The 16,804-nt window shown below is 36.8% G+C and overlaps 1 protein-coding gene across 7 annotated transcripts in view; it reads right to left on the minus strand.

Annotated features, from left to right (window-relative positions):
• Positions 1–4,038: 4,038 nt before the first annotated feature.
• The window catches only part of ift52 (intraflagellar transport 52), a 44,960-nt gene continuing 32,194 nt past the window's right edge, over positions 4,039–16,804 (minus strand). For 3 of the 7 annotated variants that reach the window (XM_022246877.2, XM_087148811.1, XM_087148808.1), the window contains exons 2-14: positions 14,744–14,868; positions 13,958–14,045; positions 13,359–13,488; positions 13,049–13,124; positions 12,620–12,688; positions 10,729–10,803; positions 9,690–9,816; positions 8,934–9,089; positions 8,337–8,491; positions 7,401–7,488; positions 6,863–6,971; positions 6,001–6,146; positions 4,039–5,499 (exon numbers count right to left, since the gene is read on the minus strand). In XM_022246877.2, coding sequence (XP_022102569.1) covers positions 5,464–5,499; positions 6,001–6,146; positions 6,863–6,971; positions 7,401–7,488; positions 8,337–8,491; positions 8,934–9,089; positions 9,690–9,816; positions 10,729–10,803; positions 12,620–12,688; positions 13,049–13,124; positions 13,359–13,488; positions 13,958–14,045; positions 14,744–14,865 — 1,377 coding nt within the window. In that variant the 5' untranslated portion in view covers positions 14,866–14,868 and the 3' untranslated portion in view covers positions 4,039–5,463. Of the gene's footprint in view, positions 5,500–6,000; positions 6,147–6,862; positions 6,972–7,400; positions 7,489–8,336; positions 8,492–8,933; positions 9,090–9,689; positions 9,817–10,728; positions 10,804–12,118; positions 12,146–12,619; positions 12,689–13,048; positions 13,125–13,358; positions 13,489–13,957; positions 14,046–14,743; positions 14,869–16,494; positions 16,581–16,804 lie in introns of those variants that run through there. The other 4 variants (XM_022246876.2, XM_087148809.1, XM_022246878.2 and 1 more) reach the window with 4 other exon arrangements.

The raw sequence follows: 16,804 nt of genomic DNA on the forward strand, positions 1-16,804 counted from the left end.
AAAATGGTAAGGGGTAAGCCATGCAATTTTATTAAAATTACAAAAAATTGATATTCTGTTGAAAATTGAAAATGGTAAGGGGTAAGCCTTGCAATTTTATCAAAATTACAAAAAAATTAATTTTTGGTCTAAAATTGAAAATGGTAAGGGGTTAGCATCGGAATTTTATTAAAATTACGAAAAATTGATATTCTGTTGAAAATTGAAAATGGTAAGGGGTAAGCCTTGCAATTTTATCAAAATTACAAAAAAATTAATTTTTGGTCTAAAATTGAAAATGGTAAGGGGTTAGCATCGGAATTTTATTAAAATTACGAAAAATTAATTTTTGGTCAAAAATTGAAAACGGTAAGGGGGAAGGAAGCCTTGCAATTTTATCAAAATTACAAAAAATTGATATTCTGTTGAAAATTGAAAATGGTAAGGGGCTAGCATCGGAATTTTATAAAAATTACGAAAAATTAATTTTTGGTCAAAAATTGAAAATGGTAAGGGGTAAGCCTTGCAATTTTATCAAAATTACGAAAAATTGATATTTGGTCGAAAATTGAAAATGGTAAGGGGTAAGCCTTGCAATTTTATCAAAATTACAAAAAAATTAATTTTTGGTCAGAAATTGAAAATGGTAAGGGGTAAGCCTTGCAATTTTATTAAATTGTGAAAAATTAATTTTTGGTCTAAAATTGAAAATGGTAAGGGGTTAGCATCGGAATTTTATAAAAATTACGAAAAATTAATTTTTGGTCAAAAATTGAAAATGGTAAGGGGGAAGCCTTGCAATTTTATCAAAATTACGAAAAATTGATATTTGGTCGAAAATTGAAAATGGTAAGGGGTAAGCCTTGCAATTTTATCAAAATTACAAAAAAATTACTTTTTGGTCAGAAATCGAAAATGGTAAGGGGTAAGCCTTGCAATTTTATTAAATTGTGAAAAATTCACTTTTGGTCAGAAATTGAAAATGGTAAGGGGTAAGCCTTGCAATTTTATCAAAATTACAAAAAATTGATATTCTGTCAAAATTTAAAATGGTAAGGGTAAACCTTGCAATTTTATTAAAATTACGAAAAATTAATTTTTGGTCAGAAATTGAAAATGGTAGGGGGTAAGCCTTGCAATTTTATTAAAATTACGAAAAATTGATATTTGGTCGAAAATTGAAAATGGTAAGGGGTAAGCCTTGCAATTTTATTAATTCTTTTTTGGTCGAAATTTCAAAATGGTAAGGGGTTAGCCTTGCAATTTTATTAAATTGTGAAAAATTAATTTTTGGTCGAAAATTCAAAATGGTAAGGGGTTAGCCTTGCAATTTTATTAAATTGTGAAAAATTTATTTTTGGTCGAAAATTCAAAATGGTAAGGGGTTAGCATTGGAATTTTATTAAAATTATGAAAAATTAATTTTTGGTCAGAAATTGAAAATGGTAAGGGGTAAGCCTTGCAATTTTGTTACAATTACGAAAAATTGATATTTGGTCAAAAATTGAAACTGGTAAGGGGTAAGCCTTGCAATTTTATCAAAATTTCAAAAAAATTAATTTTTGGTCAGAAATCGAAAATGGTAAGGGGTAAGCCATGCAATTTTATTAAAATTACAAAAAATTGATATTCTGTTGAAAATTGAAAATGGTAAGGGGTAAGCCTTGCAATTTTATCAAAATTACAAAAAAATTAATTTTTGGTCTAAAATTGAAAATGGTAAGGAGTTAGCATCGGAATTTTATTAAAATTACGAAAAATTAATTTTTGGTCAAAAATTGAAAACGGTAAGGGGGAAGGAAGCCTTGCAATTTTATCAAAATTACAAAAAATTGATATTCTGTTGAAAATTGAAAATGGTAAGGGGCTAGCATCGGAATTTTATAAAAATTACGAAAAATTAATTTTTGGTCAAAAATTGAAAATGGTAAGGGGTAAGCCTTGCAATTTTATCAAAATTACGAAAAATTGATATTTGGTTGAAAATTGAAAATGGTAAGGAGTAAGCCTGGCAATTTTATCAAAATTACAAAAAAATTAATTTTTGGTCAGAAATTGAAAATGGTAAGGGGTAAGCCTTGCAATTTTATTAAATTGTGAAAAATTAATTTTTGGTCTAAAATTGAAAATGGTAAGGGGTTAGCATCGGAATTTTATAAAAATTACGAAAAATTAATTTTTGGTCAAAAATTGAAAATGGTAAGGGGGAAGCCTTGCAATTTTATCAAAATTACGAAAAATTGATATTTGGTCGAAAATTGAAAATGGTAAGGGGTAAGCCTTGCAATTTTATCAAAATTACAAAAAAATTACTTTTTGGTCAGAAATCGAAAATGGTAAGGGGTAAGCCTTGCAATTTTATTAAATTGTGAAAAATTCATTTTTGGTCAGAAATTGAACATGGTAAGGGGTAAGCCTTGCAATTTTATCAAAATTACAAAAAATTGATATTCTGTCAAAATTTAAAATGGTAAGGGGTAAGCCTTGCAATTTTATTAAAATTACGAAAAATTAATTTTTGGTCAGAAATTGAAAATGGTAGGGGGTAAGCCTTGCAATTTTATTAAAATTACGAAAAATTGATATTTGGTCGAAAATTGAAAATGGTAAGGGGTAAGCCTTGCAATTTTATTAATTCTTTTTTGGTCGAAATTTCAAAATGGTAAGGGGTTAGCCTTGCAATTTTATTAAATTGTGAAAAAATAATTTTTGGTCAAAAATTGAAAATGGTAAGGGGTAAGCCTTGCAATTTGATTAAAATTACGAAAAATTCATTTTTGTTCGAAAATTCAAAATGTTAAGGGGTTAACATTGGAATTTTATTAAAATTGGGAAAATTCATTTTTGTTCGAAAATTGAAAACGGTAAGGGGTAAGCCTTCCAATTTTATTAAAATTACGAAAAATTAATTTTTGGTCGAAAATAAAAATGGTAAGGGTAAGCCTTGCAATTTTATTAAAATTACGAAAAATTCATTGTTGGTCGAAAATTGAAAACGGTAGGGGGTAAGCCTTGCAATTTTATTAAAATTACGAAAAATTCATTTTTGTTCAAAAATTGAAAACGGTAAGGGGTTACCTTGGAATTTTATTAAAATTGTGAAAAACAATTTTTTGTCCAAAATTGAAAATGGTAAGAGGTTAGCCTTGAAATTTTATTAAAATTACGAAAAATTAATTTTTGGTCGAAAATTGAAAATGGTAAGGGGTGAGCCTTGCAATTTTGGGTGAACAATTCATTTTTGGTCGAAAATTTAAAATGGGAAGGGGTTAGCCTTGGAATTTTATTAACATTATACTATTATCATATTATATTAACATTATGGAAAATTCATTTTTGGTCGAAAATTCAAAATGGTAAGGGTTTAGCGTTCCAATTTTATTAAAATTAAGAAAAGTTCATTTTTGGTCGAGAATTCAAAGTGGTAATGGTTAAGCCCTGCAATTTTTGAAAATTCCGAAAAAACTAATTTTGGTCGCAAATTGGAAGTGGTAAGGGGATAGCCTTGCAATTTTTTAAATAAAGAAAAATCCATTCTAGTTTCAAAATTCAAAACGGAAAGGGGTTAGCCTTGCAATTTCATCAAATTGTGAAAAAAGAAATTTTGGTTGAACATTCAAATGGTATGGGGAAAGCCTTGCAATTTTATTAAAATTGAGAAAAATTCATTTTTGGTCGAAAAATCAAAATGGTAAGGGGTTAGCCTTGAAACTTTATTAAAATTGGGAAAAATTAATTTTGGGGGAAAAATTAATTTGGGGTCAAAAATTCTAAACGGTAAAAAAATCATTCCCATGCAATATTTTTTAACATATTAGGGAAAAAGCCTTGCATTTTTATGCAATGGTAAACTTAATACTGACAAAAATCTAGAAACACCAAAAGACAGTCATCTCGAAGGTGCATTTTTTCAATGGCAGCTTTCGGGACTGACACTTTGTGAACTCTTGTCATATTTACTCTTTACAATCTCTCGAAGTTGAAAGCAAATTAGTTTATATTCAGTGTTTGGGCCATACCTTTTGTCAATATTATAAAAAATCCAAATCAACAAAGGCATTTCTTTCAAAATCGTGCTGTTTAATTGAGATAAACAATCAAAACCTGTAAGCATACACCCTATTCACGTGAAAGCCATTTGATCTTATTCCTTAAGTCTGTTATATATCGCAAACTGTCAATAAGGAAGGCACTCAGTAGACTGTTTGAAACTTTTGTGCGGTCCAAGCCTCCCTTCCAGTCTGGCAAGGTACAATTCTGTTTTTTTCAATCACAAATTTGAAATTACTCATCAGAGAAGACAAATGCAAGTTTGCCTTGTTGCTTTCATTTTACTTTCATCATTAAACAATGCATGGTTAACCTCACTTTTAAATTCAATATGGCCGGCCCGTGAATAGGGTTTATTATCAAGGACTTAGAGCATTTCCTGTTTTAATCACTAGAGCATCCCCCTAAAGAATTTGCTTAACCTAAATTTTTAGGTCAGAGTTCACAACTGTACTTGTACATAATTTACAAAAATTGCTGATTGGAAAGTATTAGGTTTGAACACAGGCAGAATCAGCACTGTTTTTGATTATTTCTTCCTCTCAGTAAAGCTTAGTAGTTTAAACTATTTTTCATTTGCACACATCTGCTTTTACAGTAGACCTTAAACCACTAGATTCGTTTCTTTTAGAAAGGCATGTGTTCAGAGAACTAGATTAATTGGTGCAAGTCAGGATCATTACCCTTGACCCTGGCAATGACCTTTGATATTCTTATGTCACCATGTCTGTTTCTGTGTTATCAATCGAAAGACTTACGACCACATCCAAAGCTACTCAAACAGTGTATATACACAGATTTCCCAACAGTAAAAAATTGGGATAAATACAATATTTACAGCAAAACATACAAGGAGTTAAAATAATGACAAATCTGACTTGTGGCACTTGCAGATTTTTTCCAAATCCATTATCCTTGTACAAGTGATATTGGTTTTAATGTAATGGAGGTTTTTTGATGGATCTGATGTTTTCAAAAACTGAATACATTTTTACAACTTTTGGAAAAAAGACCCACAGCACTTTGTGGCTCAACAAAATAAGCAGCAGGTTGTCAGAACACTTCTGAAATAACAACCTTTCAAAGAATCTTACATGATCAATAGGAATCCTCAATATTTTTTGCCAATTTAATGTCCATTTTCATCAAAATGCCAGACTGAATGATACACAATATGACCTCAGTTTATTCTAATGTAAACTCAAAACATTATCAATATGATGGAGGATTAAGAATCAATTAGTGGGTTCGGCTTATACTTTCCTTTTTTAGACAACTGCCTGCTACACATTATAGAAAACTTCACATTCATATGTAAAGAGCAACAGTGTCATCCAGTGAGAGCAATGATGAGAACATTTCAAACTCAAGACTACACACACCTCTTAATTAAGGCAGATGGAAATACCCAACTGCTATTTCATGAGTCATCCCTCAGTAGATGCCTTCATCCTCAACTCCCTCATCCTCCTACACAAAATACAACAGAATTGGCAACAGGAAATAGTCACAGTGTAACCAAAATAATAACATGACAGGAATATTTTCTTCAATTGAATATTCAAATAAAAGCTGAGGGGTTCAAATATGAGAACTGAGAGGTAAAGTAAAATTCTGAACACATTTAACACTTATACTGACAATTATTCCACTTTGTTGGCCAAGCACTCAAGACCAAATCTGGCTATGTGCAAACTATTTCTCAAGAGTAATGAATGGCCGGATTCATAATTGAAGGGTTCAAGGTTCAAATCCAGTTCCAGGTGTGGTGTTCTGGTGCTATGCTGGGGCAGATTTTCCTATGATGGGGGAAGTCAACTACTCTTGAATAATTTACAAAACCAGATTTATGAAAAAAACTGGATCAGCGCTGGGAATTCAACAGCTTGCTAACATGGGACTCCCTAGCTAAATATCCAAACCTACAAAGTAATGATGTAAAAAACAAAGAAAGGGGATCACAATTCTCACCTGGTTGAGTTTCTTGAATTCTACAACTTGAGCAAAGATGTGCTCCAGTATGTGCTTAGCATCTCGGCTGTCTGCTGGTAACTTGTTGCTCACTCCTAAGATATCTCCACACTCTCGGACGTAATACTCAAGATCATCATCAGTACCTGAGGAGTAAGGGGAAGAGATGGGTCACAAGACAAGTGACAGATGGTTACTATGACGATAAAGGACAAAGTTCACATAGCAGATCTGGTAATGAGCAACAAAACATTGCTAAATGAAAAGCAGTTTACTTAGCTAAGATGTCATGTGATATATGTACACTACCTTAACAGGGCTCAGGGTAAATACATTTTGCTACAGGAACCATATGCAGCAAGGTATGAGACGGAGAGAACCCCCCCTGCTTTGTCTTGATCACTGTCTTGCAGAAATCTGGGGAATTCCTTTCAGACATCTTGGGGGGATGTGTTAAGTAACAATAGTCTGGAATGTGTATAGGGATTGGACATGTTGGGGGGGTACCCCTCGGTCTCATTTCTTGCTGGGTATAACAGGAACAAAATAATGTCTTGCATCCAGTCTTCTAAATGTGATCCTGAAGGGAGTTTTCTCTTTTTGTTATTGCTTGGAGGGGAAGGGAAGTAGTCTATTTGACAAATTTACAAGTCCCAGATTCTGGAGTTAAATTAAGGAATTTTTCTCCTGGGCACAGGAGCTCAGCTGTGTAATATTTCCAATGTGCTATATAATACTGTCCTAGTCTTTTTTAAAATGACCATAATGATGATTTGAACTAATTGTGAATTGTGAACTTTAACTTTGGATATCATGCCGTTATACTGAATTAAGTCTATGACTAGGAGTGAGCAGTCCTTACATTTATTTGTTATCTGTGCCAGGCGGACTTTCTCTGAAGAGAAGGATTCATCCAGGTCAAACAGGTCTAAGGAGGGTGGAGGTAACTCCCTGAAAGCTGGTGGGAATACCTGCAAGACACAGGGTGTTTCAGTTGAGTGTTAGTATTTTAGAAAGGATTTTTCAGCAAAATGCCTCAATGGGATATGCAGCATGTTATACTGGACAGCAATTACTGGGCAAAAAATAGAAAAAAATGTCTGAATCAAAATAGCTTTTTAATTGGGAATATTTCACTTGAGGACAAAGGTTTTGGAGAATGGCTTCAAAGAATTTTTTGTTAGATGACAAAAATTAAATACAAATGAAAGTAAAAAGGGTAAAACTAGGGTGTGAGAGAGAAAATTTGAAATACGTAAACTGTGAAACTAATCTTAGCCATTAAGTACACACGTACTCTAGAGTAAAGATATACATGTAAGCAGGGACAACACTATGCAAAACGACAATTTTCATTAAAACATCACCAACATGCAAGATTAAGGATGGGTATTACTCACGGCTGGTTGAAGTGATGGCAGTGGTGTCTCAAACTGAGGCTGAATGAGGGAAAGCTGTTCATGTTTCACTCCTAGTAACTCATATGACCTGGATGAAAAGGAATAAACACCGAATTCAATGGTCAAAGGTACAAAACATCACTGTCACTATGCAAGGCAAAAACATCGTTCTTGATGGGGCTAGACAATTTCCCCTTCACAAAGTGTACTGGTATTAGGAAATCAACTTTTCTCTGGAAGGTCTGAACTGACATCATAGAAAAAGACCGGGGGCATCAAGTCAAAGACCAGGGGCATCAAGACAAAGACCGGGGGCATCAAGACAAAGACCGGGGGCATCAAGACAAAGACCAGGGGCATCAAGACAAAGACCGGGGGCATCAAGGCAAAGACCAGGGGCATCAAGACAAAGACCGGGGGCATCAAGGCAAAGACCGGGGGCATCAAGGCAAAGACCGGGGGCATCAAGGCAAAGACCGGGGGCATCAAGACAAAGACCGGGGGCATCAAGGCAAAGACCAGGGGCATCAAGACAAAGACCAGGGGCATCAAGGCAAAGACCGGGCGCATCAAGGCAAAGACTGGGCGCATCAAGGCAAAGACTGGGCGCATCAAGACAAAGACCGGGGGCTGCTCTGCATATGGGACACTTACTTGGAATACAATGACTGATAACAGGGCATGCCAACCAATGAAGTAGCAGCTCTAATATAATAATGACGAGTTAATGACGAGTTTGGAAATCCTAAATATATGAAGGTTTGAGAACTGGCCTTATGTCCAGCCTAAATCAACTGAGTGCATCCATGAGTAACACATGTCTATGGTAAACATCAGCAGCCATAGCCAATGGCTTCCACAGACATGCGTTAGTTCAAGCCACTGCCATGGCTTTTAGATGTGACCAGATAATCCTTTGGCAGACATCCACCCTACCTGATAACTTTGGGTACTGTAGTGGTATCTAGCGTGTACAGTTTGCTACGGAACAGTGAGTTGATGTCTTTGGGTGTATCGTCGTGTTCTTGAAGGCAGCATCTCAGATTTTCCGCTAGCTTGGCTGTGTCTGGCAGCATGTTGTAGTCAGAAACCTGTCCGAAAAAAAGGAAAAATTTCACAAAGTTGAACATCTTATCTCAGGATATAATGCAATGGCAAAGCTCCATTTGAACTGCAGGCATTCCAAATGATCAGAGAGATCAGAATGGAAAACAGCATTTTCTTGAATAATCTTTATATTCATCAGGATGTCAAGCTCTGAGGCAAACGAAATGAGGAGCTACGTATGCCCTCTCTAATACATATAAACCAGCAAATGAAAAAAAAAAAGTCTAAAGAAACAACTGTCAAAGACAAAATTAAAGGATCAAAATTTCAGACATCTGTGAAATGATTACCTTATGCGCTGGACTTTTGTCATGACAAAATGAAACATCGTCAAGCTCAGCTACTAAATCTGGTAACACAACTTGCATTTATTACAGAAATCATCCTGATGAATATTCATGTACAATGAATATTGATAACACTTACCTCAGGATCTTCAGCATCTATAGCATTCAGTGTCACAGTGTCTGTTGTCAACCACTGGAAGATGACATCCATAATCTTCGAGTTCTCCTCCTTATCAAGGTACTGATCACTGAACATGTGCACTGATCCAAGGACTGCCAGCTTACCCTTAGAGTACTGCGGATGAAAATAGGAAACTAAAGGTGAAGTCTGTTCCTACAGAATGCCGATTCTATCGAGTTTTGTAAGGATCACTCCGAATTCTGCCAAGACCCGCCAAGGTGCAGGAAACTGGTATCAAGATTTTGTATCCTTTATGGTGCACCTTGCCTCATAGCAGTGGCAAGGCTCAACCTTCCTCATTCCAGTTGAATCCTTTTGGTACCTCCAGGTAGAGTTTGAAGCCTCTGGAAGAGCTGGGTCTAGCACTCGCCTTGACTAATTAGAGAACCAATGATGTTATTTGAACAAGAGAATGTAGTGAAAACGAACAGAGTATGCACATGTTGGTTCATGCGCTGGTTCTCGCGCTACTGCCTGTTACATATGTAATTGTATGCATGATGTATTCACTTCTGTACTCTGTACAGTCCGATGAAAAGTTTACTCCTTGAAATAATATGAATAAAAAATTATCTTAGAGTCTAATTCAGAAACTGGAATCTAATTAAGAGGTTGGAGTAGAGAAAAAGTCTGAATTTAAATAAGGACCTTAACCAGACCTTAACCAAAAGTGGAACTTCAATTGAGAACTCTAACCCTCTTCATACTACCTACCTTTGATGAATGCAGAGCACATATCGGTCTGTTGAGAGGAAAAGCTACGGTTCCGGTTGATAGGATTGCTGTGGCTGGTTTGGCGACATTTAACGTAGCTCCAAAGGGAAACAGATAGGTCAAAGCCCTGAGGAAAAATATGCAATGGCAACAATTCTAGACACTCAAATTCACAATCCTAAATGCGCCCTTGCAAAATGCGTGTATACACAACTTGTGCATAAAGAAACAATTTCCCCTTACACCCTCCCCAAAGATGAAATCCTCATAACATCCTCTCTTCAAGATGAAATATTAATTTATCCAGTTATTTCAATAACAGAAAACAGGCCTCACTTAGCAATCTTGCAGGACTGACACTTTTCTAGTACAATGAAGAAAAGTTAATTACTGTGCTATTTTTTTCAGAAATGTACAATACTGGCATGCAAGCACCATTTTTCAAGAACTAAGAATAGCTAAAGGCTACTAGTTAACAAAACACTGCAGGTGATTTATAAGACAAACTGTGGTACACATAGCCTCAACAGGTGCTTGTGTGAACTGAAAATGCATAGGTACATTTATCAACAGTCATGTTCTGTACAGATCCAATTATAAATCAGAGTGTAAACCCTGTGACCATTTTTTTCCCATAACACTGCCTCTTACTAATGGTCATGCGTCACTGACATTAATGAGGAAGGAAGGCAAACTGTAAAGAACAGAACCAAGGTTCAAACCTGAGTTCATACCTGACCACAATCTACTGATAATTTTTTCAAGGAAACACCGGAGTCCTAACACCACTTGGGCGTGCATACAATGAGTAAAATTCTAACTAATTCTGGACACTGTGCTCCCGTGCTGGACTATCATGCAAAATCAGGTGCACTGGGAAATTAAACCAACAAAATGTTTGTACAGTTCAGCTTTGCGACACAAGGCAAAGAAATAAAAACTAAATGAAATAAAAAATGGCTGTTACTGAACACACTAACAATACTGAGATTCAATTTATCCATGCTGGAATGGCATTCAAATTTGAAATGAGACTCACTCCCTGTAATTGGACTTTTTATCTTCACCCAACTCAGCAGCAGGTGGAGTGATAATGGTTGAAGACACCTCTTTCCTTGCACCCATCAAGAAAGGGTTAAGACAGGAGGAAAGGCAGCGTTTGTTAGCAATGAGTTGGCTTAACAGCACTTGCCAAGATGTGAGTTATCAGATCTGTATTGTAGTTAATTGCTTTTCTGATTCGTCCACTTAAACTTTTGGCTCCTCTGGCCTGGTCATCATGGAATGCTTTGCCTACCGCGCAAGTGAGATGATCCTTCATGAGAGGTCACAGATGATGGGACGTCACAGGTAATGATGCACAGCTTGTTCTAAGACTAATTGAAGCCATGTTCAGACTAAGTGTGCACTCCATTTTTAACCACTTCATGCCGGGGCATTTTTCAATGTTGATGATGCTGGGCCGGTATGACAATCATTTTTTCCGTTTTCGAAATCCTTCAAAAATTCATCATTTCATTTAATGGTCATTTATAGCCGCACGAAGTAATCTTTAGGCACTACTCTAAGTTGACAGGTGACCTTCATTGACGCCTGAGTATTTCAGCCAGGCCTGCAGCCTTGTAAACAGAGCCCAGATTGTGCGGTGTTGTATAACTGCCTTTTGTTCACGAACCTGGCTCAGTGCACTGCTGATCCCTTTTCAATAGGGGCCAGACTTGCGTGCAGCGGTGCTGTGAGGCTCATCGCTGCAGTGGTGGAGCGCTTTTGTCCCCGGTGGTAATCCGCTCGCTCTCAATGCCCCAAACCCTAGTATACGGTTTCAAAACAAGGCTGGATTATCACCACTTTTGAGAGTGAAAAATGTCGGTAATGCCCAGCAGCCTGGTCTTTTGTTCCGAGTACAGTCTTTTGTTACAGGGCCCTGTTTCCTTTGTCCGAGTTCGGAGACCCCGGCCACGCATATGAACCATACGTCTCCGATTCCGGAGTCCCCGGCAGGAAGCGGTTAATTACCAGTGGACACATTTGTTTTTTTATATGTATGCAAGAAGAAAATGAACTTGAGCAAGGAAACAAGAAGAAGGATCACCTGCTATTAGACAGGTTCCCCCTTGAAGGTGAAGTTAAACATGATTCCTCTTAAGTACAGTGTATGTTTAACTTATGAATCACTGGAATGCAATGGATGCACAGTCCATGTGCAGTGTAACGCTGTTCTTTGGAACTTCACAAATTACCTTGTTGTAATAGCTACCTTGCATTATCAGTAATGGAAAACAAGGAAAAACAAAGACTTGGGACCTAAATTGTCCTTGTTATAAATATGACCTTTTATTGACAGTACTCTTCTTATCTGTGTTCAACTTTATGAATGATATGTATAAATTTTATTTGATTTGGTGATAAGTAGCCAATAGGATAGATACCTTTCTGTCCAATGAGTATCAACTGATCTACATGTAAATGTAGAAACAAGTAAAAAAAAAGATTTTAGATGCCAGAAGATGAACTCTTTGCTTCATGCAGTCCTACTGTGTACCTACAAAAAAAACCACTGGCTTTCCCTTTGGGAACATCCTGTCATTTCTTCTTCTTTGGAAGATTTTGGAGGCATCGCCTCTTACTGGAACGTTTTTGGATCATTGTGGATTACTTGCAAAGTCAAATGCAGTTTCACCCACATATTAAAGGTAGGAGAACAAAATTAGATTTCAGTCAGCAAGTATAAGTAAAGTGACACATTTTAGCATCATCAATGTTCAACTTCATAATAATCAGAACTTGAGCCTTCATAAAAAGACACTGGATTAACAATGCTTTATAGCCACATTAGGGTTAAGATCCAGTAAGAAACTGGTGAAGGGAAGATCAAATAAAAGAATGACGGGCTACTGAAAGAGGTGACATCTTCTGAGGTTACAACTTACTTTGTATCATTAGCAGCCTCATCTTCAGTCACACTGTGAACCATCTTGCCAGCTGCTACACTTATCGCTCTGTTGGATGAAAAGAGGTCAGAGGTCACGCAGCTTCTGAGCAGGAGCAGATGCTGAGAAAAGCCATGTCTGAATTAGTGGGCTGCAGCTTGAAATTACACACAACTCTATGGGTAGTATAGCTGCAGCCACACTCTAAGACTAACTGTATCAATTTCAAGCTTCAACCAAACAATTCAGACAAGGCCAAAGTCACTGTCAATATTTGTTTGAGAGAACAAAGATCACGGAGATGGTTGCCTCTCCCTGTAAATTTCATCACCGATACCAAAATACAACCTTTTCCATTTTTGTGCAAATGCTAGAAGTATCAGATTGGATGACTTGTTCTCACTGCAAAGAAAAAACCAAGCAGTTCACCTGTTCAAGACACCGTTGGCTATAAGGGCTTCTTTGGGGTGGAAATATTTGTAGTATGATGTCCTGACAACGCTGTCTAAAAACACAAAAAGTGAGACCAAAAGTCAGACTCTAGGTACTCAACAACAGAGTAAATAAACAACTGGTATTCTCAACATGCGACAGTCAAGTAACTTGAACAGCCCTCCCCCTTTGCTTCCTGATCTGATAAATCAATTTTTAAAAGTACTATAAAAATCAAGAAGCAGAAACGAGGGTCTCTTATTAATAAATTCTCAATGGATGAATGATATTTCCCTGGCAGACCTACCATTGTTGACCATGATGCTGTAGTCTTCTAACAAGAAGTTAATGTTGGTATCAAACTTAGTTTCTCCACCTTCCCCCATCATTACCAACACACTACCTCCGCTCTCAAGGAATCCCTTGATGGCCTCAAACTGACTCGGCAGGAAAAACAAACAATTATTCCAACACAATGGTTAGACTTCAAGCAAGACTAAAAAAATCACTTTTTCCATTATAAAAGTTCTATAAGTTAACTAGAAATTTGTGGGTTTTTTGACATCTTTTTCTTTCAAAAATTGGTAAAAACTCACACTCATAGATTTCATTGTGACTCAGTGCAGTTTTAGCTGTAAGCAGTTACAATAAAATCTAAGATCTAGAATATTTCACTTGAAATGTCCCCATAGAAAGTTAATTTTCTAATACAAGTGCCCTTGGCAAATGCGAAATTGCCTTGCCCTTTCAACAACAAAATTCCTCCCTGTGTAATGGTCACTGTTCAAGGCAGCAGGTGTTGGTTCATTAAATACATGTATAATGAAAATATCTTCTGTCAATTCAGCCTTCATACAAGAACAAAGGCAGCCATATGTAATGATCAAATTGAAAGTTTCCACACACCTCAGGTGCAGTGAACTTTTCTCTAGGTCCAGCCAACACAAACACTCTGACATTGGCCAGCTTTTCCTCGGTGATCTCATCTTTCTGACTGTAAAAATAAAGATTGAACTGTCACAAAACTGCACAAAAAAGAAAGAACATTTCAATAGCTGCAATAGAAACAACTTTGAATTTGTACTTCAAAGTTGTGAATTCATAAAAGGACACAGCTCATAAAAAAAATGTGTGTATATGTACATGTAGGATACCCAACAAACATAATCAGTGGACAAACACCATAAATTTACCATTAACCCATTCTCGACAGGAATTTCTTTCAAAAAGCCAACTCCAAGAATTCAAGCCTCGCTTGGCCACGAAGGCCACCTGCCAAACCGCAAATTCTCGGTTTGTGGCCCAGCGTGCTCTGCACGCTTTGAATTACATGGTGAAAAGGCTGATTGTTCAGTGGCATGCAGCTCTACTCAAGCTTCCACTTTCCTGTTGCCTCTTTTCAAAGTGCGGACTATTGTGAAGCTGGTGATTATGATGCAAATTCGGTCTTTTCATTTCTGGGCTACACAAAAAGACCAATTACCATATACACAAGAGCCAGGGTCTGCCTTCTTTCATCGTGTTCACTCGAGTGTGGACTGAGAATTATAGCTGAAAAGCGGGCTGAGGATCTCAATTTTTACGGCGTGTCTTAACGCGTCCTGGCGTGAAGGGGTTAAACGTGAAGGGGAATATCTTGCTGTTGAATGCTTTTCAGATTGCAGCAACTCAGGTTGCTTTAGATCCTGTTACCTTGTAATTTTCCAGCTACTACGAAGTTTTTTATGCAAGTTCTTGAAGCCGTTTTGAGGACTGAATAATTCCCGTTTTGACACATCAAAGGCGATGGAAGTTCGTTGACCTTTCTCCCCCATCTCCTAATGAATTTATTGAAAAAATAAAACCATTAATCAGCACGGATGTTACAGGGGATATACTTCTTTGGTTCACTTTTAAATTTGAGTTTTAACCACTTGCCGCCAGAGTTCCCGGAACCAGAGACCTTGGACGTACATTCATGTATACACGTACAACTCCTCTTTTCAAATTTTGGACTTATCCGTCCTACTAACCGATCAAGTCCAAGATTTGAAGACAGAAGTTCTAATGTTAGTTAGTGGGTCCACTGGTAAGACGGACCACAACATGAACAATGGGTTGTTTTTTACTACACATGTAGGGCCTGTGCGATTTTTTTCCCTTCATGCAGTCAATAATCAAGTCAATCATGTCAACTGGACCTAAACACTTGATTTTACTTATTTTCAGAAAAAAGCTTATGCCTCGTTAGGGAAAGAACATAACCATGGTAACACAGTTGCTGCTTGACACCCTGTGCACAAAACCTAGTGTAAGTCTTGTCTGAAAAATTGTGTTTTCTTCATGTAAATCTAAGTGAATACCTCGATAGTTTGGAAACAGTTCCATACAGATGTGACAGACGCCAGTAATCATTCCCTACAGTCATGATAGTGACCTATTTACTGTTTTTGTATTGGCCATCAGACATCCATCATCACCCATCATCATCTTCACATTAGTTTCCACATGATACATATTGTGAAGACAATAATCTGTATGGGTAGAGACTGCTGTAGAGACTGCTGCCAAAGTTTTGGAAGAGTCCATTGGTACATGTATCTTATCGCTCAGTCCATTTATTATATATCTTGATATGGAACAGCCGTCGAGACGATGAGGGGTCAAGTGACGTATTGTTCAACGACCTTATTTTAATGATGGCGACTGTGAGAGCAAGCCCGTTAGATTAAATGGATAAAGGAAAAAAGACTGGAAAATACCTGAATAACGTGAGTGAAATCATTCAATAAATGGTATTTAGAAAACGGAAAGGTCAAGAATCATGTTCGTGTGCAAAAGAAATTGCGCCCACGATAAGTGGGTGCGCCGAAAATGTTCAGTCCGCCGACTGGAAATTGTGCATACGGATGTGTGGCTAAGGATGGATCGGGAGTGAGAGTCCGTGCCACACTAGTGGGGCTGGGTTAGGGTAAGCCATGATGATGTAGGCCTAGGCCTGACATGCATGACATGCCTGATAACTGTTACAATAAAGTATTAGATCTCTTTCATGTCAGCATGTGTTTCTTTCCAATATTTTCACTGCTAAAAGTTGATACTTCAGTACAGGGATGTATGGAATCTTTTCTCTCTGGTCAGGTATAATTTTAATTATGTTGAGGGGTAACAACGCATAAAAATAGTTATGTTACTCTGACTGCGATAGTGACACAACACAACCACGCACTGACGCAGTACAAAACAAGGAAGGCCCCGGCCAACAGGAATGCACGTCGTTGCCAACAACGCTAGAGCCTGGTTACTACGATTTTGTGAGCTATCGAGAGACAAATTTCCCTCTGGAATAACTAATACGAATACAAGAAACATAGTTACACATTTGAAATGGTACACCAAACGATTAACATTCCAAACGAGGCCAATACGAGCATCATTTTACACGTCACTAACGCTGACTTTACCTGAGAAATCGGCGCCATGATGAAATTTGCTCCCAAACTATTTGCTTCAGATGTGAATATTCATTTCACGTGTATTGCACGCCTAATTTCAAAACATAAGGATTCAAAAACTAATACACATTTTACCAATTACGAATCCAGAGAAGTAGAAATTGGTTGGTATTAATTTTGTTGTTAAGAAATACAATTTTGTATATCCAGTTTGATCACACATTTTTCTGGAAATAGACAAAAAGTAAGAATAAATTAAACTGTATCTGATAAATGCCCAGTGAAATGTTCATCCCTATCTATAGTTTTTCGAGTAGTT

Source organism: Acanthaster planci, linkage group LG18 (assembly GCF_054643075.1).
Source record: "Acanthaster planci isolate LZ-2023a linkage group LG18, COTS_SCS, whole genome shotgun sequence".
Lineage (NCBI taxonomy): Eukaryota > Metazoa > Echinodermata > Asteroidea > Valvatida > Acanthasteridae > Acanthaster > Acanthaster planci.